Source organism: Eucyclogobius newberryi, unplaced genomic scaffold, assembly GCF_026437365.1.
Source record: "Eucyclogobius newberryi isolate DKJ021-1_F unplaced genomic scaffold, fEucNew1.0.hap1 SCAF_21, whole genome shotgun sequence".
NCBI classification, from domain to species: domain Eukaryota; kingdom Metazoa; phylum Chordata; class Actinopteri; order Gobiiformes; family Gobiidae; genus Eucyclogobius; species Eucyclogobius newberryi.
This window is the reverse complement of record NW_027315846.1, coordinates 24,674,604-24,702,261: the sequence shown is the minus strand read 5'-3', so window position 1 is coordinate 24,702,261 and position 27,658 is coordinate 24,674,604. Positions and strand designations below refer to the sequence as shown.

At 40.2% G+C, this 27,658-nt stretch overlaps 1 protein-coding gene across 1 annotated transcript; it reads left to right on the top strand.

Moving 5' to 3' along the window:
* The first annotated feature begins 4,539 nt into the window (after nt 1-4,539).
* plb1 (phospholipase B1) lies at nt 4,540-27,658 on the top strand. Its single transcript, XM_072457449.1, has 36 exons — nt 4,540-4,638; nt 4,709-4,774; nt 5,644-5,699; nt 5,776-5,848; nt 5,941-6,030; nt 6,151-6,204; nt 7,195-7,266; nt 7,342-7,431; nt 8,270-8,330; nt 8,397-8,455; nt 9,184-9,257; nt 9,335-9,378; nt 9,809-9,917; nt 10,829-10,880; nt 10,957-11,037; nt 11,121-11,186; nt 11,265-11,365; nt 12,145-12,226; nt 12,738-12,842; nt 14,482-14,577; nt 14,657-14,728; nt 14,814-14,891; nt 15,142-15,202; nt 15,289-15,347; nt 15,422-15,489; nt 16,173-16,216; nt 16,299-16,398; nt 16,501-16,552; nt 16,631-16,711; nt 22,708-22,773; nt 23,803-23,897; nt 24,112-24,193; nt 24,988-25,092; nt 25,177-25,272; nt 27,102-27,176; nt 27,383-27,658. Exons 1-36 carry the CDS (start codon nt 4,540-4,542, stop codon nt 27,653-27,655), a joined length of 2,937 nt encoding a protein of 978 aa, XP_072313550.1. The 3' UTR covers nt 27,656-27,658.

The window sequence follows — 27,658 nt, the reverse complement described above, 5'->3', positions numbered from 1 at the left end:
TATGTCACTTCAGCATCACACTGTATGTCCCCTTTAAAGGTGCACTATGTCACTTCAGCATCACACTGTATGTCCCCTTTAAAGGTGCACTATGTCACTTCAGCATCACACTGTATGTCCCCTTTAAAGGTGCACTATGTCACTTCAGCATCACACTGTATGTCCCCTTTAAAGGTGCACTATGTCACTTCAGCATCACACTGTATGTCCCCTTTAAAGGTGCACTATATCACTTCAGCATCACACTGTATGTCCCCTTTAAAGGTGCACTATATCACTTCAGCATCACACTGTATGTCCCCTTTAAAGGTGCACTATATCACTTCAGCATCACACTGTATGTCCCCTTTAAAGGTGCACTATGTCACTTCAGCATCACACTGTATGTCCCCTTTAAAGGTGCACTATATCACTTCAGCATCACACTGTATGTCCCCTTTAAAGGTGCACTATGTCACTTCAGCATCACACTGTATGTCCCCTTTAAAGGTGCACTATGTCACTTCAGCATCACACTGTATGTCCCCTTTAAAGGTGCACTATATCACTTCAGCATCACACTGTATGTCCCCTTTAAAGGTGCACTATATCACTTCAGCATCACACTGTATGTCCCCTTTAAAGGTGCACTATGTCACTTCAGCATCACACTGTATGTCCCCTTTAAAGGTGCACTATGTCACTTCAGCATCACACTGTATGTCCCCTTTAAAGGTGCACTATGTCACTTCAGCATCACACTGTATGTCCCCTTTAAAGGTGCACTATGTCACTTCAGCATCACACTGTATGTCCCCTTTAAAGGTGCACTATATCACTTCAGCATCACACTGTATGTCCCCTTTAAAGGTGCACTATATCACTTCAGCATCACACTGTATGTCCCCTTTAAAGGTGCACTATATCACTTCAGCATCACACTGTATGTCCCCTTTAAAGGTGCACTATATCACTTCAGCATCACACTGTATGTCCCCTTTAAAGGTGCACTATATCACTTCAGCATCACACTGTATGTCCCCTTTAAAGGTACACTATGTCACTTCAGCATCACACTGTATGTCCCCTTTAAAGGTACACTATGTCACTTCAGCATCACACTGTATGTCCCCTTTAAAGGTGCACTATATCACTTCAGCATCACACTGTATGTCCCCTTTAAAGGTGCACTATATCACTTCAGCATCACACTGTATGTCCCCTTTAAAGGTGCACTATGTCACTTCAGCATCACACTGTATGTCCCCTTTAAAGGTGCACTATGTCACTTCAGCATCACACTGTATGTCCCCTTTAAAGGTGCACTATGTCACTTCAGCATCACACTGTATGTCCCCTTTAAAGGTGCACTATGTCACTTCAGCATCACACTGTATGTCCCCTTTAAAGGTGCACTATGTCACTTCAGCATCACACTGTATGTCCCCTTTAAAGGTGCACTATGTCACTTCAGCATCACACTGTATGTCCCCTTTAAATGTGCACTATGTCACTTCAGCATCACACTGTATGTCCCCTTTAAAGGTGCACTATATCACTTCAGCATCACACTGTATGTCCCCTTTAAAGGTGCACTATGTCACTTCAGCATCACACTGTATGTCCCCTTTAAAGGTGCACTATGTCACTTCAGCATCACACTGTATGTCCCCTTTAAAGGTGCACTATGTCACTTCAGCATCACACTGTATGTCCCCTTTAAAGGTGCACTATGTCACTTCAGCATCACACTGTATGTCCCCTTTAAAGGTGCACTATGTCACTTCAGCATCACACTGTATGTCCCCTTTAAAGGTGCACTATATCACTTCAGCATCACACTGTATGTCCCCTTTAAAGGTGCACTATATCACTTCAGCATCACACTGTATGTCCCCTTTAAAGGTGCACTATATCACTTCAGCATCACACTGTATGTCCCCTTTAAAGGTGCACTATATCACTTCAGCATCACACTGTATGTCCCCTTTAAAGGTGCACTATATCACTTCAGCATCACACTGTATGTCCCCTTTAAAGGTACACTATGTCACTTCAGCATCACACTGTATGTCCCCTTTAAAGGTACACTATGTCACTTCAGCATCACACTGTATGTCCCCTTTAAAGGTGCACTATATCACTTCAGCATCACACTGTATGTCCCCTTTAAAGGTGCACTATATCACTTCAGCATCACACTGTATGTCCCCTTTAAAGGTGCACTATATCACTTCAGCATCACACTGTATGTCCCCTTTAAAGGTGCACTATATCACTTCAGCATCACACTGTATGTCCCCTTTAAAGGTGCACTATATCACTTCAGCATCACACTGTATGTCCCCTTTAAAGGTGCACTATATCACTTCAGCATCACACTGTATGTCCCCTTTAAAGGTGCACTATGTCACTTCAGCAAGGTACACTATGTCATTTCAGCATCACACTGTATGTCCCCTTTAAAGGTACACTATGTCATTTCAGCATCACACTGTATGTCCCCTTTAAAGGTGCACTATGTCACTATGTATATGGGGGTTCTGCCACTTGCTTCACTGCGTAAAGATGAGGAGTTACATGATTTTTATGTGAAAAAAGCATTGCATATGATTTGATTTCTTATGCACAGCTGATGTTGTGTCCTCCCCAGTGCACGCTCTGTCTCCTGCTGACATACGGTCTGTGTTTGCTGTGGGAGCACCAGCTTTTCACAGGTATAAACACACTAATATATGGACAATATCACATTATTTGTGCCTCTCTCTGCCAGATAATGGTATTGGAATTGTAGCCCATATTTGGCACGGATATGTTTGATTCAGCTCCAGTCTGTGCAGCGCATTTGTCTTTTTGAACAGACTATGAGGAAAAGGGAAACTGAGCAATTAGGCTAAAATAGGTCTATATTTATTCAAATATTTCCCTAATCATTTTATATCCCAGATAAATACACTTCTTTTTGTGAAAAACAAAAAAAAAACATGCTTATATATATATATATATATATATATATATATATATATATATATATATATATATATATATATAAATAATTCATTTATTTATTTAACAGAAATGAAGCATCCAGACTTGTCAACAGACTAACTGGTAAGTATTTCACTGTCACAAATTATTTAAAGCCTTTTGCTAATCTTCAGTTATTATTCCGACTACACATTGTACTTCAAAATACTCGAACACTATATCTGAACAGAAGAGTCTTTTGATCCTTGAATTCAGTCGACTTTATCAGTGCGACTTACGCTAAGAGCTGTAAAGATAGAACACTGACCCTGACTTTCCACAACAATCAAAGCCTTTTGTCAGCATGCTGCTCACAAGCGTCAAAGTATGAATTATGATGTTTTGACCCGCACAAACATGTTTGTACTGTGTGTGTGTGTGTGTGTGTGTGTGTGTGAACCAGAGCTGCTGTCCATGTTTCACCCCGATGTCCAGAATGTGGAGAACTCTCCAGAACAAACACACAGGTATTGAATAATGCTCAGAAAAGCTGCAGTGTTAAAGTGGCTAAAGTGGCTCAAATATGGTAAATGTTTGTTTTTCAGGACACTTCCAGAAGAAGTAGAAGAAATATCTCTTCACCTCGCACACGTAAATATAAATCATGATTTGCTCTTAAGTAATGATATAACATTAATCCCTCTGACAGGATGGTAGTCAGTTCAAACCTCGCACAAGTGAACGTTTCCTTGTGCTTAATCCACAAGTGGCTGGTTGTGATCCGAAGGCTATACAACCGCAAATATACAATAATGCCGTGTTTTGTAAGAATAATCCAAAATCTAATAACATTTTCTTTGATTAATTAAACCACAATGTGTTATAAGCCACAGTTGATTTTAAATATAGAGAAAAGTATTACAAAATGCAGATGTCAATTTTTGTTCCATTGAAATTTGATCATATTTAATAACAGTGAAAATGGCTCGTACTTTACATAAATGAACAATAATAGCATGGTAATAGCATGGTAATATCTTGGTAATAGTATTGTAATAGCATGGTAATAGTATTGTAATAGCATGGTAATAGTATTGTAATAGCATGGTAATAGCATGATAATATCTTGGTAATAGCATGGTAATATCTTGGTAATAGCGTGGTAATATCTTGGTAATAGCATGGTAATATATTGGTAATAGTATTGTAATAGCATGGTAATAGCATGGTAATAACATGGCAATAGCGTGGTAATAGGATGGTAATAGCACGGTAGTATCTTGGTAATAGTATGGTAATAGCATGGTAATAACATGGCAATAGCTTTGTAATAGCATGGTAATAGTATGGTATGCTCATGATTTTTTTTTTATACTGGCTATATTCACGTTTACACCAAAAATCTGAAAATGTCATGTCATGTTTACACCTGTGCAGGTTTTGACAAGAAAATTATGTGACAAAGACAAAAATCAAAAAATAAAATGACTTGCACTTGTACTTTGTCCTCCAAATTCAACAGTTTTTTCTGAAAATCCACTGATGCGCTGACATATGACAAGTGTTTTTGATCATGACATTTCTCCATTCACCATGTTCTCTTCCCATGTGGTGCTGTCACTCCAGGACAGTCAGTGGAAGCTTTGGCTGCTGCTCGTCCCGGTTCATCCCCTGTGTCCCTGTTCACCACATGTAAGTCGCCTCATATGTGACACAGCCTCGGCTGGAGTGGAGTGTTACTGAAGCTCTGTGCGTCGTGCAGGTTACGGATGATGTCACTGCGGCGGTCCAGGAAGTGGAGGAAGCTCTTCTGATCATGCGAAACAAGGTGATGTTAGGAATCTGTGGTAACTCTGAGAATTGAGATGTTTGGAAATATAGCATAGACTTCCTGTTCAACACTGCAGAACTCTTCATAGTGACGTTTCAAGCAGCCACTTTTCATTTACGTGTGTTTATTGCTGAAAATGGCTATGGCACATGATAGTTTGGATTTTTGCAGAAATCACAAGTAAGAGCAGAGCAGTGGGTAGGTGAGTGAGTTTATGAAGAGGAAACATTAAAATTGGTCTAGGCCCACATGGATTATGGCGTGCTGCTGTGGCCAATGTCTGGTTTCTGTTTTATTTTAAAATCCACAAAAATACCAAAAAAATACCCCCTTTTATTTTTTTTAATTAGTATTATTTTTATTTTCTGTATAATCTGTATGTTGTTTTGTCATTCTTTGTCTCACTAAAAAGCAAAAATAGACATTTTAAAATACATTTTAAAAATCCACAAAAATAATGCATTTATGTGGTGAAGAAATCATTAGTTGTAAGATTGTGTTAACATACAGACATCATTTTAGCCTAATTGTTCATCCTTTTTCACTCCGTCTATTGATTAATTAATTAGTTAATTTATATTTTTCGATCATCCAATACAAAAATTTGTGAAAATCGCTTTATATCGGCCGATATCGATACTCAAACCGATACATTGCCCATCCCTGGTTAAAAGCTCGTAAAAGTCAACACAGTATGTCTATTTTACGTTTACTAACCCTATTGTGAACCTCATTAGCCGTTGTCAAGGTAATGGCTAATAGAGATCCTAATAAACAAATAGATAATAAAACAAACCCTCCGGACAGTGTCAAATACCATACGTTGTAGACTCTTGTATCTATATTCATGTTGACTTTGTGTACAGTTGCTCCACTCCCTGGTGCATGTGGTGGTGTGGAGTGGCCCCGATCACCAGGACAGGTACGTTTGAGCCCACTTCACTTCCTCTTCATCGTGTGCATACAAAAAAACATTTGTATTCTTACTTTTCCTGTAGCTCCTGTGAATGTCTCAGAAATGACAATGCAAACCAACGGCTGCAGCGAGCCACACTTCTGAAGACGCTACAGGTACAAGTTCAAATCGGACAAATAAACAACTAGAGCACGTTCATTTAGTTACAGTGAAAGAAGTTGTTTGCTTGTTTCCCATCTGGTCCCAGGATTCTTTAGGGCTCGTGGTGGAAGACCCAAAGTGGCACAGTGATGAGTTCAGTGTGGTCCTGCAGCCGCTCCCGCTCATCTACGAGTCTGTGCGTACTTCCCATTGTCGTCTTTTCTGATCAGGGTGTTTTTCCTTTCTATTGTTGCCTCGGAGGACGTCGCAAAACTGTTGAAAGTGTGTTTTAAATGCGCATGTTTGTGTTTTCCAGGTGAATTCTGTGTCCGATGTGAACGACAAAGCCATTCAGTTGTGGACTAACATGGTAAGTTTGGTGACACTTTAGTTTAGAATGAGATACCTTTATAAACTATTTATAAAGCTGTAATAAGCACTATTACCTGTTTATAAACACTTTTCAGACATTTATAAAGCTGTAATAAGCACTATTACCTGTTTATAAGCACTTAGGACATTTACTAGCATGTGTGGCTTATAGTACTTTATAAATGTTAATAAGCTTTCAACCAAGAAACGTGTGTACAAAACTGTAAAAGCTGCTTATTCAACTACAGTGTTTTAAATAAATGCTTGTAACAGCCTTATAAGCGCTAAACTAACAACTGGTGCTGATTCATGCATTATTAATGGTTTACCTTTGTGTAAGTTTGAGTGTTATTCTGTTTAGTTTGTTGCACACACATTATTTAAACAATACAGTCAAGTTTGGATAACTTTTTCAATTGCCGTAAAGTTTGAACCTTCTTGTTTCATTATTATTATTTAGCAAAAACAAGAAAAAATGAAAAAAAAAAAAAACACTCTTGTATCATGTTCTTGAGTGATTGATATTTTTTGTTTTTCTTTCCCATTCTCAGTTTTGAAGCCATTTTGTCTCCCATTTTAATATTTTCATTTTTGGGCAGCATTTTGGTCGTGCTGTTTTTAAAGAGTTTGATAAATACAGTTGGATTTGATTGGATAATAACAGGAAACACAGGGAAGTAAAGTGTATTTGACTCCCTGACACTTTCACCTGTCACCCTGGAGCCAAAGTGAGATAACAGAGAAACAATGAGGCCTTATCCAGAGCCGATTAGATATGAGATGTAAAGATTAACCAGCTGCACTACACATAATAGATAACTATCTTTTCAAACATTATTGAACAGTTCACGTAAACTCATTTCGAAACACCTATGACGTAATCCTCAAAGAATCATTTATACACGCACATGTCACAAAAGCCCTTCTTTGCACTGCTTGGTTTTGTACTCATTCGCTAACCATGCTAACGTTAGCTCTGTGGCTTCAGCTGCAGGCGCCGCCCGCAGACAGGTCAGAGGTCACGGACAGCCCGCTCCCGCGCATCCCCTGTCCTTCCCCGGTGAGACAAACGCTGTTACCGTGCGGTGTTGTGTGAGTGGTTCGATTTTTGACCCGTCCGGCGCTCTTCTTGCAGGACCGGCCGTACCTGCGCACACAGAGGAACTCCCCCGGAGCGGCGGGGGAACGGCGGGGGAGCGGTGAAGCGTCTGCAGCCGTGGATCCTGTAGGTTCACGAGCGCGGGGGAGATAAAGGCCCCTAAAGCGTTTTCAGGTTGTGCTTGCCTTTATTTAGATGTCAAAGTGTGCTGTTACTTCCACATCATGTATCAGACGTATACAGCGCTCTTTTTGGACACTCAAAGATGCTTGACATGCAAAAAATGAGTGAATGATGAGTTTTGAGCTGTATTTTGACATTAGACATGAAATATTGATGAGCCAGGCTTCTCACTCCAGAATCATAGTTACATTTAGAACTATAACGTTTGTGATTTGTGTGTTTTAGAATTGATTTTAAGATTTTATCACTTTTAAAGCTTACATTTCCGAACTTCACTTCACTGTCCCATTGTCGAGGCACTAGACCAGGTGTTCCCGTGGGGGTCCCGAAGCCTGTGCTGGGGGTCGCGAGATGAGTTTAAGATATAATGTTAAAATTACGACACTCTTTTTTTGATTGAAAACAGTCAGCTTTAGTGAAATCGTCAGATAACACAATAAACAATTTAAATAAAGACAATAAACCTAATTTTAAACGGTTTAAAACTCGAAATTAGTGCAGAAATATGTTGCTGTGGGGGTCCTGAGTCGGTTTCATGGTTATTTAAAGGGTAAAGGTCTTAAAAGCTTGGAAACTCCTGCTGTAGACGAAGGCTGAGAGATCTTCTTTATGTATTTTATTTTTCTGTACTTTTTCTCCCCTTTTCCACTATTTTAAATCCTACATCATTGTCTGTACTCTGTATTGCTGTACATTATATTCATGAACATATATAAGCGCTATATAACGCTGCTCTATCGATAAAGAAGATTTGGTTCTAATATGAATAGTTGTTTTTCAGGTTTATGGGACTGAGATTCCCTGCACACACCGCAGTCCCTCGGCCTCCACACCGACCTCAGGTAAATGCCTGGTCGTCCATAGTTACACGTGTTGGTGCTCTTTAACTGTAATACTGTGCATTCCAGTGCACGCCGTTAGACCTGCAGATGTCAGAGTGGTCGCTGCTGTGGGAGACTCTCTGACGGTGAGTGCTTCTGCTCTTGTGCTGTACATATCACATAGTTATCATTTACATCAGTGGCAGATTGTGGAGAAAAGCCGAAGTCCAAAAATACAGGAAGGGAGCACATTTGTCTGATTCTAAATGTACTTTCTCGAGCTTTTTAACCATGTTCTAACATTGTTCTCTCATCAAAAACTTCTGATTATGATTCAAAAACACAGCTGGAGCAGTCTTCAGCTTCTTTCACACTGCTCAGGTTGGAATGGTTAGAAAGTCCTCTCCCTCCGACAGTCAAAAACACTCCGTTCTGAATTTTCCCGACCTGTGACGAGGTTCAGAATCATCTAAATCCAGGAATCATCTCTGCTGTTTTCAAACCGTAAAAAAAACACAATTGCACTGCTACATTCGCCTGTAGCTAATCAGATATTTGTCTTTCTCAAATATGTAATTAATTTTGCATTTTACCTTTTTGTTTTCGTTCTAAAACATGAGATGCCAAACTAAAGGTACTCAAGAGCATGTTTAAAGGCTGACATCAAGACAAATAATGCACAATATGAGTCCTTTAATAAACAAAGGTGTAAAGGTATAATCATAACTGTTTAATATGTGGCCCTCGTTTACAATATGGTTGCCAGGTAACAGTTATGGCCTCACCTCTGCCTGTGCCACACATCTGCAGCTACAGTGAAATGTCTCAATTTCAGATGCATTTGACCTGAAATCTTCCGTTCTCTCCTCCACAGGCCGGTAATGGCGTGGGAGCGAGGACAGACAACCTTCTGCTGGTGATGACTCAGTACAGAGGCCTGTCCTGGAGGTGAGGCCGCCTCCCACTTTCGGGTTCAAATGAACTGCATTCAGAATCCAAAATTCACCCTCCGTTTCCACTTTCAGCATCGGCGGTGACGGCAACATTACCACGGTCACAACTCTGCCCAGTATGTTGCTTCTCTCTTCTACTAAAATGCAAAAATGGCCTATTATTTCTCATTTATTAAAGGGAAATATTCTGCAAAATCAACTTTAATGAGCCTTTTACCTTGTTACAACAGTGTTTCCTCATCAATAGTTTACTCACAGTTGTATTTTGATTGGTTCCTGCATGTTTGAGCTAATCCTGTGTTGTCCCGCTCAGAAAATCCCTGTTTTCACCTACCCCCTATCCCCGCCCACATCCCTGTACTCAGTTGTGATTATTTTGTCAAATTAAGCCTCATTTTAACACATGATCAAAATCTAAAATGATGATCTACTTATGTTACAGTTCAATAAAGCTGACAAAGTTTAATAATTCTCCTTCTATAGAAAACTAGGTATAAAAAACACAACGATGATGATGAATAACACTCATGTCCTCTTGTTTTCCAGACATCCTGAAGGAGTTCAACCCCAACGTGACGGGCTTCGCTGAGGGACGGGGGGAGGAGACCCAGCCCGGGGCCTTCCTCAACCAGGCCGTGGCAGGGGCCAAAAGCGCGTACGGTTTTACCCCAAATACCCAACATGACACAGTCTTTTTAAAGCCTTTTTGACACACTGTTTAGTACATGGTAAAAACAAGAACCCCATGAGCGTCTTTTCCTTCTGCAGAAACTTAGAGAATCCACAAACACTTCTAAGATCTTACTTTGATGCTTGAAAGTCTTCTAGTCGGCTAGAATACTGTGGGATTCAGTAACATTACAGCCGAATAAAGGAAAGCTTTAAATATTGTGGTCTGCCCAGCTAATATAATATATAATAGTGACCTTCTTGTTCTTGAGGTGCTTTACATAATGTAGACTTTTAAATTGAGCGCTTTGATTCCTCCATAAACGCTCTATAAACGTAAAAAAATAAACAGAAATGGAGGGCTTAGGTTTCATCTTCCTGTTATTTATAATGGGATTCTGAACCCCTGGAAAGGTAAAGGACATTCAGATGCTAATCAGGTACTCAGGGTGGTCGAGCCAGGGTCTCACAAAGACAAAGAGGATTCTAATAGCCCATTAAGATTCTGAATAGGCTCGGTAGATACAAAGGGGAGTTTCTGTTGAAACAAACAACTCTTTCTACTTCAGGAAGGCTCCGCCCAATGGGCGGGTCTTACCACAGAACAGTATTAATATCGGAGTTCTCGACCTAAATTCTGTTATTGACAATGACTCTTGGATGAGAGTCGAAACGTCTATTTTTTCAAACTGAGTCCAGATGACTACAACTGAAGCTTTTTCTACTATGGAACACGCCTGGACGAATGAGGGATTACACCGACATATTTCCAAAAAAATAATAATAATACACATCTCTCCAAAATCTCCTTCCTTTTTTTTGCAACTCAGCTTTACTACAAATACAATTAAATTAAAGTAAACTAAAAAATAAAGCTTACACGTGTTTGTTCTGCAGTGACATGGTTGAACAAGTGCACATTCTGGTGGACAAAATGAAAACTGACCCGGTAAGTAAGCCCGGAACATTCATTTGAATGATTTAACAGAATAAAAGTCCAACTCTGTGACACCGATTTCCCGCAGAGAATCGATTTCCACAACGACTGGAAGGTGATCACCATGTTCGTGGGAGGAAACGACATTTGTGACTTCTGCACTGACTCCGTAAGCGACGTCTGCGATGATCGAACACCATTTACTTCAGCAAATTCGTCATTTTATTCAATGACTTTTACCATTTCAAACAGGTCATTCTCTCTCCCCGGAACGTGATCGCTCGCATCCGGTCGGCTCTGGACATCCTCCACAGGGAAGTAAGTGTCCTTCAGAAGAATCGTGGCACGTACAGTAGATGATAGTGTAGAAGAGAGACTGAGCTGTGTTGTGTTCAGGTGCCTCGGGCCGTGGTCAACCTGGTGGAGCTGCTGAACATTGTGCCTCTGCGGGACCTTCACCAGGACACTTCTCTGGGCTGCCCCTCCTGGTTTGTCAGGTTAGTACCACCAGTTTTTCCAAAAATATAATAATAATGTCAGTTTTGATTATTTTAGTAGCACAACCATAAAAAAAATGCTGAAAAATGCTGACTGGAAGTTTCTAGATAGAGAACATTTGAGAATAAAGTGTATTATTGATGGAATTCAGAAATAGTTTATTCTTTTTGGACATTTTGTGTTAATAATGCAACTGTTTTTGTTGTAAAAAGGTTTTATGGTATGTGTTTGAGAGTCTGTTAAATCCAGATAACAATGATCAAAATACGATTAGTCGACCAGCCACATTTAGTCAGTTAAATAATGTAATAACTCGATTGATTCTTGCATGTTTGAGTTAATCCTCTATTCTCCTACAACTGAGGCTCCAGTGCTAAGAAAACCCCCGTTATCACCTACCCCCTACCCCCGCCCACATCCCTGACTCAGAGTGACACGTGAAGAGTTGCACAACATCACTTAAACTTCCTGCAGTTTTAGAACTCATTTATATTTTAAAGCTGTTTTAGTTCAATATTGCGGTTTACATTGCACAAAATGTAAAGTGACGATCTAATTTTGTTACAGCGCAATACAACGAACCTGAAAAACACACAATATGTTTCCATTAACAACAGTAAAACTCATCTGAACTAGATTATACCTTTGGAAACCTGGGCTACTATGGAATTGTTTCCCATTATCTAAGGCTGTAAATGAAATTCATCTAAACAGCAGTGTAAATAGAAAAACATGCTTTTTTTTCACATTTACTGTATTCTTCTGTTCTCTTTGGTAGGTTGCTTTGCCCGTGCATCCTGAAGCCAAACAAGGGATCAACAGAACTGCAGAAGGTCCAAGATGTTAACAAAGCCTACCAGGTACAAGCAAATCTGATCTTTATGCTTTATACGCTTCATTTTCTGTTGCGTTTCCAAGACCAAAATGTACAGATTGAATTTACCAGTCGTCTAAATGTAGACTTACAACAGAGCAATGCATCAAATTTATCGAAATCGCCATTTGACTTGGTGTAATGATCAAATGTCCACTGCAAACATCTTATACAACTCAGGACTAAATGGGACGAAGTTCATGCTCCGGCCTTTTCTCAAATATCGACGCTCCTGGACGTGTTTGAGATCAGCCACTCAAACAAAACCCTACCGTTTCTACATAAATCGTACATAAATTGAATATTACCTGACAAAAACGCACAGTAAAACCTCTTTTGAGAAATGCAATCGTCTAATGTAAATATTGAACATGCTTGGCCCATGTTGCACAGTCCTGGGATATTTATTTTGCGATCGGTGAATGTTTAAGCGTTTCTCTTCTGCTCGTCCGCTCTGTTCACATCCTCTGTTCGGCCCGGCTCTGTGTGTCCTGCAGAGCGCCATGAGGGAGCTCGTCCACTCCGGCCGCTACGACACGCACCAGAACTTCACCGTCGTGCTGCAGCCGTTCCTCAGAGAAGTGTTCCTGCCCAAACTCCAGGTGCCGCCCAGAAGCATTCAGACTGTCCAGATAACAACTTACAACAGCAGACGCTTAAACAGACACCGACAATGAGCAATAAGTAACAGTGCAGATACAAGTGAAAGGATCAAAGAGATCTAGTGCCTGCTTTAAGTGTTTCACTGTGATTTGAAGAACTATTAGAGTCAAATATTGTGCAGATTTTAAAAGAAGAAGCTTTTTAACCTTTTTATCAAGTAGTTTTTAATTCATATTTTTGGGGGACTTGGACTCAAAACCTTTTTCGCAGAATGTCACCATAAACATAAACAGAAAAATGAAGCTCAAAACATATGTAAAGTACTTCTAAACGGTACTTTTTAGTCGTCGTCAAATACGTAATGGAGTAAAAAGTACAGCTCCTGCTCCAAGATGTAGTAGTAAGTAAGTAAAGTACAAAGTATCCGCTGTAAAATGAACTAAAGTAAAGTTATGGGTCGCTCACGTCGCGATTATAAAGATTCATATGGACCACAAAAGGAAGGAGAAACACAGAGAGTGAGTTAGCTGGAGTTTTTGGAGCGACTGAACCATTCATTCATCTTTTTTAAACTTTTAAATATGAAGTCTCTTGGTACTTTTCTGTACGCAAAGATGCTATAAAGTGAACTTATGCAATCTTGTGGTGTTTTGTGTGTACTTCAGTAGGGAAGGGCGATACATTGGTTCCAGTACTGGTAATATTGGTAAAGGCCGATATAAACCAGTTTCAGAGATATTGTTATCACCAATATATTAAAAAACAGCCAATATTTGACACTGATATTTTTAGCCTTTGCCCTCGTCAGTGTCCCACATTTGTCTTTAAAGTAAAAATGGAAATAGGCTAACAATCAGGCTAAAAATATACAATCATGCTACAAAATTAGTGTACAGAATATGTATTAAAATAAAGAAAGAAAGAAAATAAAGAATTAAAGACAATTTTAAGATTTAAACACATAAAACAAGGAAAACAACACAACGAGAAAGCAAACAAAATTCCAACACAGATCAGTGTATGAGTCCCATCGAGCCCAAATCAAAAGGTCCATTTCAAATCACATTTCTGGAATGTCTTTTATAATTTGGGTCCAGTCCTTGATTCGTCATCCAATTTACTAATAATGTCCGTCTTTTCTGCTGCCAGGAGCATGTTCCAAAGATATCCACTCATTGTGTCCATGGCAGGAGTTTTGAGGCCCAAATTCATATCAAGTGGGATCATGAAGTCACAGACGGTCTGCAGGGCTTTATTGACATACAGTCAGATCATGGACATATGGTTTTGAGAGCTCTTCTAGCCACTGCACCTCACGACCTTTCAGTTCATGAAGAAGCTCGTTGGTCGACTAAAGCCCTATTAACGATGCGACTGAGGGAGACATTTATGGATCTGTTTGGTGACATTGTTTTGAAGAAGGACTTGGTTCTGCTGTGGTGGGAATTGGGTGAAATAGGCTGGGAATGAAAAAGAAAGGGGGCGTGACAGTGCAATTATGTGAAGTACTGATTGGATCTGATCTACATTTGACAGGACGTGAGAGTGTCGTCCTCCTGGTTCATTCACCCTTACATTTTAAAACAAATATTAGATGATACGTTCAAATTTCTTACACATTGTCCTTTTCCCTCCAAGGATGGGCGCCCTGATCGCTCGTACTTCTCCCCTGACTGCTTCCACCTCAGTCAGAAAGCCCACACTTTGATGGCCCGCGCTCTCTGGAACAACATGGTAAAGTGCTTTTCCATTCGTTCAGGACCTTTGATGGGTAATAATAAGTTTAAACTGACACAACTGTGTATTTCTTTAGTTGGAACCTGTTGGTAACAAGACCTACACCCAGGACTTCACCGTAGGGATTGATCTTAAGTGTCCGTCTGAGGTAAATAACTCACTAACTCGTGCTGAGAAAAGAGAATCAAGTTTAAATTATTTATAACGTGTTTTTTTTTATCATGTGGGTTCAGAGCAGTCCATTTATAAGAACAGCTCTTAACAGCAACTACACATTTCCCGGCCCTCCACCCACTCCTCCTCCTATTACAGTAAGTTTACTTTTACAGTCTGATTAATTAGTCACATTTTCATTGTTTGTTTGTTTTTCAATACATCAAAATCATTCACTTTGATACACCCAATAGTTTAAAAATCACGTTTGTATTTGTATTTATTATCTACATATACCGTCAACTAATTATAATCACTTCTATAACCTCTAGAATTTTCCATCCAATAGTATAGACAAAAAAACAAAACACAAAACGTATTGTTCTGAAACTTCATTCTTCTTTTCAGAACTGGGGAAGTGATTTCTCCTGTGTGGATACTGCTCCATCACAAACTGTGCCCACCTCAGGTCATCTATCAAGACATTAAACCTAAAAATACACAATGGTTGTAACAATTTCACAAAGATTGTTTTTGCATCTTGTTGTTTCATAGCGCACAGGTTACGCCCGGCTGATGTCAAAGTGGTGGCTGCTTTAGGAGACTCGCTCACGGTCGGTTCACGTTCATTCGCTCTGTTCACTCTGTCTTCAACATTACAGCTCTTATTCTTTATATGTATTTACAGGCTGGTTTTGGGGCCAAAGCAACCAATCTTATCCTGCTGAGGACAGAATACAAAGGCGTGTCCTGGAGGTGAGGCGCTTGAAAATATACCACAGTGATGGCTCTCAAATGTACACACAGGGTCCCACTTAATTATTTTAATATTTATAATAAGTGCTCCTTTTGGCTTTTAGTTTAAGGAGAAGACGCGTGCATCTCATGAGCTCAACAGCGTGCAGGACTTAAAAAAGTGCACTACATTTAAGCAAAAACGGTTTGCACAGCTACAATTGCTCCCAAACTTTCTTTACGACCAAGAAAGTGACGTTTTGTGCCTGATGAGATAACGTTTTATGCCAGGTGACCTCATTGAAAGAATTCTGCTTAGTCTTGGTTTAATCCTCTTTTAAACCTTCTTCATAAATGGTCATGATCTGGTTTTGGATTGTATTTAGTCATTTTATAAACAAGAGTAAGAGTCACTTCAGTTTGTATCTGGATTCAGGCTGTGTTTACACTCATCCTGGTTTGATCCTGGTTTCAGCCTAGTTTAGTCGATGTAGACTTGGTATTGTCTTATTCTAGTCTATTTATTTGTCTGTTTGAGTCCAGGTTATGTCCTGATTTAGAGCTGGTGTTAATTCTTATCCGGCAGTACTATGAAAGCTAAACATTTTGTTGTTGCTGTTGTTTTTTTTGTGTCATTATTATTCATGTGACTTGCTGTACTACTTTAAAGACTGTGTGTGTAAAGTCATGTTGTTTCTCTCAAGCATTGGAGGAGATGCAACACTGGAGACGGTCACAACATTACCAAGTATGTCATTTATATATGTTAAAATTCAAAGAGGATCCACTAGATGACACTGTTGCTACACAGATCTGTCTCGTTGTTTCAGATATCCTAAGAAAGTTCAACCCTGACCTGAAAGGCATGTCAAAAGGTCAGGGAAACCTGCAGAGTAAATTCAACATGGCTGTGTCTGGAGCCAAAATAGCGTAAGCACGACACTTTGAGTTTATCTTTTATTTATTGACAATTTTCTTGTTTTGTGGTTGCTTTGTGTCGATAAATGTAATTAATCAACTGTTTTCCTGCAGAGCAATCCCAGATCAAGTCACACGCCTCATTGAAGCCATGAAAAGTGACTCTGTAGGTTTAAAACATGCACATATGTTTGAACACAATCACAATGGTATTAACGTGTATTTTTTCTTGTGTTCCCTTTAGTCTGTGGACTTTGAAAATGACTGGAAGCTGGTCACTTTGTTTATCGGAGGCAACGACCTGTGCTCCTACTGCCATGACCGAGTAAGTGTGAAGAACTCGCTAAATAACAAGACAAACTCCAATACTGCTCACACAAACAGTTGTTTGCAATCTGTTTGTGTGTGATCGAAGTCTTCTGTGTACAACCCTTTACACTGCACCTTGCCAATAGTTCTCGATCTCAAAGGTTTCCATGAGGTCACTACCCTCGAGTTTAATCTAACTAACATTTATGTCAGTGATGCCGTCTAATTAACTAAAAAGAAATACAAAACTTCAATCTACCCTCCTCAAAACAGTTCATTTACACACTATAATTAAGGAAAAATACATACAAAATTAATAAATTAAATGTTCTGTTTAGTTTAGTAATTAGTTTAGTAGTTTATTGTACTGTGTCACAGAGATCACTTCTAATAATGTGACCAAGATATTTGAACTTATCCACAACCAATATATCCCGTCCAGACAGGTCAAAAGCAGGAAACACAGTTTGAAGATTAGGGATGATATGATTAATTCATTAATTGTGACTACTCACTTGGACTGGACTGTACATCACATGCCAAGATACCTTCGCTTATTTAAATGTTGTCTTTGTTATTTCAAAAGTCTCGGTGTACAGTAGAAATTATGACTTAACTAGTCGATTAAGCAGGTAAAATAACGATCTGACTATTGAAATGATCGTTTGCTGCAGTCGTACTTAGGGATCATCTCAAAATGGGTTGAAGCTGAAAAGACTCTCTCTGGACCCCCTTTTTTTTATCATTTCAAAACAATTACTGCCACAACGATGTATTGAAGCTTCAAAGCAACAAAAACATGAAATGTAGGTTCAACCCCCCCTCCATCCAAGACGAAAAATATTAAGTCTTTTCAGCTTCAACCCATTTTGAGATGATCCCTTACCATCACCACACTCTTTTTAAAGTCTCTCCCAGCATGCATCCTGTCTTACATTCTTTTCGTCTTTCAGGTCGATTGTCCATAACCAAAGTGAAAAGCATAAGTGACAAAACACCACCTTGTGTCACCCCTTTTGAACTTTCCTTGTTTGTTGTGGATTAAATAAGGTGGAACTCGGCCTGTCACAGTCATCACTATAGCAACGTCATTACATAATTATGAATCATGAAACCAAACAAACAACTCACTTATTACATATAGACTAATTTAAAGCAATAATATTGTAATTTATTGAAAAGTTCTATTTAAATTATATATCCGAGGTGGCATAATTTTTAATTTTGATTTGTTGAGGTTTGGGTCGACCTTGTGGCAACCTGTAGTGAATATTATTATTATTATTTATTTTTTTTTACACCAAATTGTAACTATAAAGTCACTTTTAGATCGGACAATAGAAGATGTGTCTGTCCCACAAAAGAGAAATTGTCGTGTTGCAACAGAATGCACAAGAATAGCAGTAGCAGAATAAAAAAGCAAAACGTTTAAACGATTAAATACAGATTTCAATTAGGCCTAAAAATAAGAATAAACTGAATATCAATATATGCAAAATATATGAAAATAGGTTGTAATAATTGACTATAATAACATCTGTTTTTATTAGTGATGTCAATTGATTAAAACAATATGATTCATAACTTTTGAAATATGATTGATCATGGAACAACATAGAACAATATTTATGTAAAGGGTTAAATAAATTGTTAAAATCTTGCGTTTTACTTGTTGTTGTACCGGTATTTAGAAAAAGGTTTTCTTCTATTCCTCAGAAGTAATTCCAGTGACTTAAAGTTGTTTCAATATTATCGTTTACTGTCGTATACAACTATATGGCTCGTCAATTTTTTTTATAATATTTAATCTGTATTCATCTTCGTTCAAAAGAAAAAAGTGTAATATGCCATTTTAGTCTTGTCTCTTTAGCTTACAATAGTTGTGTGTTCTGCATAAATATAAAATAGAAATATGAGTTATGTAACAGCCCATAATGCTAAATGAGATAGTCATGATATCAGCGTCAGCTCTGTGGATAGTCGTCCTCTGTTTGTTTTATTGTTCAAATCCAATGTGAATGAATGAGCGCTTTCTGCCACTTCAAATCCCCACTTCCTCCACTACAGAGCCGACTTTGTGCTGCCGAGAGCATAATACAAGCTCTCATTCACAAGAAAATAACAACTATAATATAAGCAGGCCCATGGACACTTGAATTGTCGCGAGCGTAAATAGATTTTTCAGTGCAAACTATATTTCTGTTTTTGTTTGTCATGTGAAGCAGAATATCAGAACATTATAGGGCTTTTAGTAGTATTCTATTCAAACGGCTTTTCTATTGTACATAGAGACATTTTAAATACAAATACATAAACAGTTGAATTATGCTGACTGTAACATCAAGGTAGAGAATATTTATATTATTATATTTATTGATTAAATCTGAAATGGTTTATTTAAGATATTATGCTATTTATTTTTATTAACATAAAACAACAAAAACATACATAAAAACTGACCAATGCAAAGAAAAGAAAGAGAGAAAGAAGTAAAAAAATATAGATATTAAAAAACACCGCTCGGGTCCTCTACCAGAGGCCCCTGGGAGCTTGAGGGTTCTTCAGTATCTTTGCTGTTCCTGCACTGCACTTTTCTGGACCGAGATGTCTGATGTATTTCCAGGATCTGTTGTAGTCACTCCTCCAGTTTGGGGGTCACTGCCCCAAGTGCTCCGGTCACTACAGGCACCACTGATACCTTCAGGCTCCAGACCTTCTCCAGCTCCTCTCTGAGGCCTTGGTATTTCTCTAGTTTCTCATGTTCCTTTTTCCAGATGTTACCATCCCATAGTACTGCAATGTCCACCACCACAGCTTTCCTCTGACCCTTGTCCACTAACACTATGTCCGGTTGGTTCACCATTACCATTCTTTCTGTCTGTATCTGGAAGTCCCAGAAGACCTTGGCTCGGTCGTTCTCCACCACCTTTGGAGGTGTTTACTACTTTGTCCTTGGGGTCTCCAGCCCGTACTCTGCACAGATGTTTCTGTACACTATGCCAGCACCTGGTTATGGCGCTCCATGTATGCTGTCCCTGCCAGCATCTTACACCCTGCAGTTATGTGCGGGATTGTCTCAGGGGCCCCCTTTGCACAGCCTACACCTTGGGTCTTGTCTGGTGTGGTAGATCTGGGCCTCCATTGATCTGGTGTTCAGGGCCTGCTCCTGTGCTGCCATGATCAGGGCCTCTGTGCTTCAGACCGGCTCTTTCCAGCCATTGGTAGGATTTTGTGATATCAGCCACTTCAGTTATGTTCCGGTGGGACATCCCATGTAGGGGCGTGTCCTCCCATGATGGTCCCTCCAGCACCTCATCATCCTCTGTTCCTCATTGTCTGAGACATTCACTGAGCACGTCATCTGTAGGAGCCTTGTCCTTGATGTACTTATGGATCTTGGAACTTTCGTCCTGGATAGTGGCTCTCACGCTCACTAGTCCACAGCCTCCTATTTTACGGCTAGTGTACAGTCTCAGGGTGCTGGATCTTGGATGGAACCCTCCATGCATGGTCTGGAGCTTTCGTGTCTTAACATCTGTGGTCTGTATCTCCTCCTTTGGCCAACTGATATTATTCCTGCAGGGTCTGATCACTGGCTGTAGCTGTTTATTGCCCGGGACTTGTTCTTACCATTGAGCTGCTTCTGAGGACTTGCCTCACTCGTTGTAGGTATTTGGCCGTAGTCGCTTTCCTTGTTGCCATTTCCCTGTGGGATTCCCAGGTACTTGTAACTGTCCTCAATGTCTGCTATCGTTCCTTCTGGGAGTGAAACCCCCTCTGTTTGGACTATCTTCCTTCTCTTAGTCAAAATCCGACCACACTTCTCTAGTCCCAATGACACTCCGATATCTGAGCTGTAGATCATGGTGGTGTGGATCAGGGAGTCAATGTCCCGCTCGCTCTTACATACAGCTTGATGTCATCCATGTGACTGATGGAATCCCCGTTCCTGAGTCGGTATCCATTGCCAGTCTTGTTGATTATTTGGCTGAGGGGGTTCAGACCTCTGCAGAACAGCAGTGGGGACAGCGCATCACCTTGGTATATGCCACATTTGACGGACACGCAAGTGGCTTGCCATTGGCCTCAAGGGTGGTTTTCCACAACCTTATCGAGTTCCCTATGAAGGCTCTTAGAGCCCCATTGATGTTGTACAACTCCAAGCATTCAATGATACAAGTGTGTGGCATTGATTCATATGCTTTCTTGTAATCAATCCAGGCAGTGCTCAGGTTGGTGTGTCAGGTTCTACAGTCCCATGCGACTGTTCTGTCTCAGGAGCTGATGTTTCGCACCTCTGGTATTTTTGTCGATGCCTTTCTGAGCAGTGCTCATGTATTGATCCATGTGCCCACTTATCTTAGACATTATGCCCGACAGGAGCTTACACGTTGTGAAGAGAAAGTTTATTGGCCGATAGTTGGACGGGACTGTTCATTTTGAGGGATCCTTCTGGATCAGGATCGTACGCCCTTCGGTTAGCCATTCAGGGTGAGTTCCTTAGCAGGGTTTTATTTGGGCTGCTAGGCAGTGAGGTGAGTTTCTTAAGCCAGTATGCATGTATCATGTCAGGGCCCGGTGCTGTCCTGTTTTTCATGCCTGAGACTCTTTCCTGCATCCTGCCGCAGTGATGGTAGCTGGATTCTGCTCCGGGATATTGCTGTGGTCCTCTCTCAGAGCCATCAACCACTGTGCACCTCGGTTGTGGGATACTTCCCTCTCCCATATGCCTTTCCAGTACTGTTAAGTTTCCAGCCTTGGTGGGTCTGCTCTGCTCTTACCCTGCCATTGAGCGTACACTTTCGCCGGTTGCGACGAGAACAACCTGTTTATTCTCCTGGCTTCATTCTCTCTCGCGTATCTCTTTAGGCGGCTGGCCAAGGCTTGGAGCCTTTGTTTGGCAGTTTCGAGTGCTTCAGGTTCGGGCATCTGGTTGTGCTCTTGGGTACTTGCTTTCGCATTGCACCTTTCTAGGCCTCAGACAGTTGGCTCACCTCTCTCCGAGCTGTCTTGATCTTAGCCTCCAACCGCCTTTTCCATGGTGGGTATTTCATCTCATGGTTGCCCTTAATATAGCCAAGTGTCTCAAGGATCACTGCTGCAGAGTTGTATACCAGCTCATTGGTTTCAGTGATGGTTGCCGTAGGGATAGCTGTCAATGCTGCATTCACATCCTCTAGAAGACTTTCTGAGAATACTTCCCTGAGCCGCTGTAATGGGCTTCGGGGTTGCCTGTTGTTCATTCTCGCCATGATCAAGTATATAATAAGTAAAGAATGAAATTAAAAAGTCCAAAAAGGTGGTATCCAAAGGAAATAGTGGCAAATGCATTTGAGGACATTTCTAAGTTTTTAACTTCCTGAGAATATATTTTATTAAACTTTGGTCCATTCCCCAAACTAGGTCATGCTGAGGCCAAACATTTAGTAGGATTTCAATTTTGGTTTTAATGACAGTTTTAATCATTTTTTTTTTTTTTTTTCGCTCCTCCACAACGCAATGGACTCCATATTTTATTATTATTTTCAACAACTAACCATAATTATCTTTTTTATGTAAAGGAAACCTCTATCTCCCCATGTTGAACGTGAAGCAGAATATGAAACCATTTTTATAATCTTATTCCAGTACGCTGGCCTCTGAGCGCTCCTGGTTGGAGTGTGTATGTGCTTTTTGGACTGGGTGCTCTCCAAAAATAAGATATTCCTTTATTGTCCCACATGGGGAAATTTCATTGGTGCAACGCAGGTAGATACAGAGGTAGATACAGAAGAACAGATCACTTATAGGAAGTCTGAAAAACACTTTCAGTAGAAGATCTCCTATAAACAAAAACTCCCATAGACAAAACCCAACAAGGGATGGAGGGGAAAAAATAATAACGATAAAAATAAATAAATACATGAATACCATTGCATGTGATCACGACATTGCACATGAATATGTGTCACGACGGCACATGGATTGCACATGATATAAATATAAATCTTACAAAAGTTTTTGATCCAACAGGCAACATTATCACCTCAGAAGTACAGTCAACACATGATGGAGACCCTGGATATTCTGTACAACGAGGTAAATCCAATCACATGGAAGCAGTTGTGGAAAGCAAAAGTTTTTACAGTTTTTAATACATTTTACTTTTACTTTACTAAATTTGAGAGCAGATATCTGTACATTCTCCTTCACTACATTTTAACTGGAAAGTATAAAGTACTTATGGTTTCAAAGGTTATTTATTTTTTGGGTTAACCCTAACCTCAACCTTAACCCTAACCCTAACCTTAACCGTAACCCTAACCTTAACCCTAACCCTAACCTTAACCCTAACCCTAACCCTAACCCTAACCTTAACCCTAACCTTAACCCTAACCCTAACCTTAACCCTAACCTTAACCCTAACCCTAACCTTAACCCTAACCTTAACCCTAACCTTAACCTTAACCCTAACCCTAACCTTAACCCTAACCTTAACCCTAACCCTAACCTCAACCTTAACCCTAACCCTAACCTTAACCCTAACCCTAACCTTAACCCTAACCTTAACCCTAACCTTAACCCTAACCGTAACCCTAACCCTAACCCTAACCTTAACCCTAACCTTAACCTTAACCCTAACCCTAACCCTAACCCTAACCTTAACCCTAACCTTAACCCTAACCCTAACCCTAACCCTAACCCTAACCTTAACCCGGCGCGGTCTAAAATGGCGATAAAACGCGGTCAAATAGCGGCGCAGTTTCAGGAGCCGCGGCGCGCGGCCGGCACAAAAATAACATGGCAGTTTTGGCCTCGCGCCGCGGCTCTGCAGACACTCCCTTTATTTTTAGCACATTTATCGGAACATCTTGCCTAAAGGTTTTGAGTTCAAGACCCAGCTTTGGTCAAACTAAAATATGTTTAAAATTGACATTGGCTGTAATAGTTCTTAAGATAAGTATAGTATTTTTAAATTGAGCCCTTAAGTACTCCAGTAGAAACTTGCATGTGACACTTTTACTTGAGTCATTTCTTTGCTTCCGCACATGTACTTTTACTTATCACAATGGAGCCCTTCTTCCACCACTGTACAGACGTGTAGTTGCAGTGCTGTTATCTTTGCAGGTGCCCAGAGTTCTGGTGAATGTATTGGAGATCCTTCAAATTGAGGGCCTCCGCCGGGTCAAGAGAGACAGTCTTGGGTGCAGCGTGTTGCAAGAGTAAGAGTCCGATGAATAAAGTAGAACACATGCGGAAGTGTTACAGCATATACTGTTATTTGCAGCTAAATAACTAACACGATGATATTCACACTTGATTTCGATACTGGAGAAAAGGCTTGGCACTCGCTAAGTACTACAGTTTTGTGTCCAACTAATCACACTAATCACACACTCACACAATTCATTCTAACCATGTGTTTGTGCTCTTCAGGCTGGTCTGCACATGCTTCCTGACTCCAAGTGACGACTCCCCAGAACTGTCTGAAATCAAACGGATAAACCAAGAGCTCCAGGTGCATGACACACATTTACCACATTCAAGTTTTAAAATCACAATAAAAAGATAAAAAACTAAATAATCATTATACATGTCACTTTAAAGAGTGCAGATTACAAGTAGTGCTACAGGGGAAAACCTCACCTTTCACCTGGAAACACCCACTTTGTCCAATCTGCTGCTTAAGATGTTTTAGTGATTGTTGAATACACCAGAGATTTATATGGGACATTTTCTCCAAATGCATTTTTCAGACATAAAAGTAGCACCTAAACACACCAAACTTTACAATCTAGTACCTAAGATTCTGTCAGCTCGTGCTGAAGGATTTGTTGATCCAAGCCTGATTTAGTCTTGCCTTGAGTAAAAGTTTAAAATACGCCTGAAAAATACTACTCAAAGTACTAGTTACTTTTAATGCAATTTTAGAAGTGAATTAGATCAGTCTAATAGGCAAAATGTGCTTAAAACAAACAAGTCTCTAAGCTCTGGCCAATCGGAGCAGGCGATGCAGTAGAGGTGAGACTGTAAACATATATACATAACTCATACCATTTTAAATATAATATAATTACAGTTACATGGCTAGAATTATACTTGATCGAGTGCTGCCCGGTGGTGGAGTAGTTAAGGTGGCAGCACACATGCCAGGCTCCACGAAGTGTTTGTATCTTGGCTCCGACAATTTACTGTATGTCCTCACTTCTCTCATCCCCATTTCACGCTGAGATAATGATACTTGATCTAACCCTAAGTACAGGTTTAAAAATGAGCTAAAATCCTTGTTAAAATCCTGTGTTGCGTCCTCAGGTGGAGACAGAGAAACTGGTGTTTGGCAGTCGCTATGACGGCAGGGAGGATTTTGCAGTGGTCGCTCAGCCTTTCTTCAAAAACTCCATTGTGCCTCTGAACGCTGTAAGCTCTCCGCTCTCTTTCAAACACTCTCTCTGGAGCATGTCTGACGACGCCGTCCCTCTCACGCTCCGGACTCTCTTTCAGGACGGCCGGCCCGATGACACGTACTTTTCGGCCGACTGCTTCCACTTTAGCGAGCGCGGGCATTCCAGCATGGCCGCCGCTCTCTGGAACAACATGGTAAGGACAAAGGTGAAGGGTCATTCAGCCTGTTCCGGCAAAACTATACATGCGTTCGCGGTGACGTCATACAGCCGGGACTTCCCCATAGCGGCCATTTTAAAAGGAGGCATGCGATATATAAAAACCAACACGGCTGCATCCTTTTCTACGGCATAATGAGCTACAAATACTGTGATTCTTTAGACGATAACGGCAAACAAAGGTACACGACAAAGCTATCATTTCTTGGTCAGTCAACAGAACAATGTCCTAACAGAACAATGACCTTACAGAGCAATGTCCTAACAGAACAATGACCTTACAGAGCAATGTCCTAACAGAACAATGTCCTTACAGAACGCAGGTTTATGGTTTGGCCTCATATTTCCTGGATGTAGTACGTGCCCCTTTCAAAATGGCGGACTCGGTTGCCACTGCACAAGTTTCCGGATGTGCGAACGCATGTATAGACTGTTGCTTGTCTGTTTTATATGTTCTTTTTAAAAATGTCGTCTAGCCCATTCTTGTATTGCCTATAATTATCAACATTCTTTAAGGGTGACTGACGCTAAGTGGTGGCACTCTTAGCTTTAGCTTTAGCAAGTTAGCTTTGTTTTGACACAATCTGACCATAAAGAATTGATTTAGCTGGAACTAAGCAAGCAATAAGGTTAGTGCAGCATGAGAGACAACAGTTCTGTTTATTCGGGTAAAAAAAGTCTAGCAAGAATATCATATAATTACATATTCCCACAGTTTGATAGATAGTTGTGTTCGGAGGGTTATTTGAATAGATCCAAAGCGGTAGAACTACACCTGTATTTCTCACCTCCAAACCAGAAGTAGGTTTTTAAATCTGTGTAACTCGTCCAAAGCTCTCACAAACCCTTCAGCACGCTTTTATTATTCACGTGCATTCATTTTCGGGCTCGTGCACAGCTAGCCAATCAGAGCACTGGTTTCAGTGTTGACGAGACATGAAAAACGTTGGTATTGGATGCAGACAGCGCTTAGTGGTCTCAATTTTGTCTCAGATTGGTAGCTGTTCTTTGAGGAAACGGTGCTCTGTCCGCTGTTCTAAAGTTACTGCTAGCATTTTAATGAACCTTAGACCTTTTTTCTAACTATAGCTCATTTCCTAACATTAAATAAAGCTCTTCTAAATTGAATATATGAACGATTATATTAATCACAGACTCCTGAAAATGTTTTGTTTATGTATTTATATCCAGTTTGTATTTTTCCTTGTTTCTGACCATCTATAATATAAACTCAGAACATTTGTTCGGGGTCAGGCCAAACAATGAATCTAGCATATAAAAGATGAATTACTGTGTGTTATGGTGGGGTTTGTATAAAACTTTGATGGATAAAAGTTGGATGACATGTTGTTTTAAAGAAAGACGCCACCACAAAAAAAAAGAATGAAAAGAATGCCATAACCACTAGAGATAATTAGAGATAATCACACGCATATCATTTTTATAGCAGTTATTATAATTGTCAATGATTTGGATTCACTGTCTTCCTATAGCTGGGATTCTAAAGTATTACACCTATTGGGTCTTATTTGGAATTTCAAGAACCACAAGGTGTTAAAAAAGTAAAGCCAAAAGTAATCCTAGACTACAGCGTGAAATAGACCAATATAAGCCTAATCTCATAATGACTAAAACAAGTAAAAAGCAAGACTTCAGCCTCACACCACAAGAGCATTATGTGACTAAACACATTCTTTATGTTGTACGTGTTTGTTCCTTTTCATTCCGCTGCTGTTCCCTGGAAAATAATACCCTCAGCACATCTCTTAAATGTTTAACTAGCATGTTTCTATATTTACATTTTAGCTGGAGCCTGTGGGGAAGAAGCAGACATTCAACAATTTCACAAATGCCAGAAATGACCTAAAGTGCCCCACTAAGGTAAGGCAGCTGATGTGTGGCTCTGTTTTGTGTGTTCAGATTTAAGAATGGGATGATGTGAAAGAAGCTTGTGCATGTGTTCATATATCCAGCTGTACAGTATATGTCATTTCCATGTTATCAATCATCTTTTTGCCTGTTATAAAGTACAGATGTATTACTGTTTGTGGATATGTCATGCTTAAATGTATATGAATATGTTCCAGGACCATCCGTACATCTTCACCAAAGTGAACAGCCAGCCCTCTGAGAGCACCACCACAGCCTCTCCCCCTGTCCACTCCACACCCACACCCTCAGCATCAGCCTCACCTGTCCTGCCCGAGTGTGGGGACAGTGTGCCAGTGTGGCTGTCCCCTGTGCTGGGCGTTGTGGGCCTGCTGATTGGCTGTGCTGTCACATGGCTCCTCCTCTCCTGCAGAGCCAAAAGGGCCAAAAAGATGACAACCAAAGTGGAAATGAATGGCACTATGTTTTAAAGG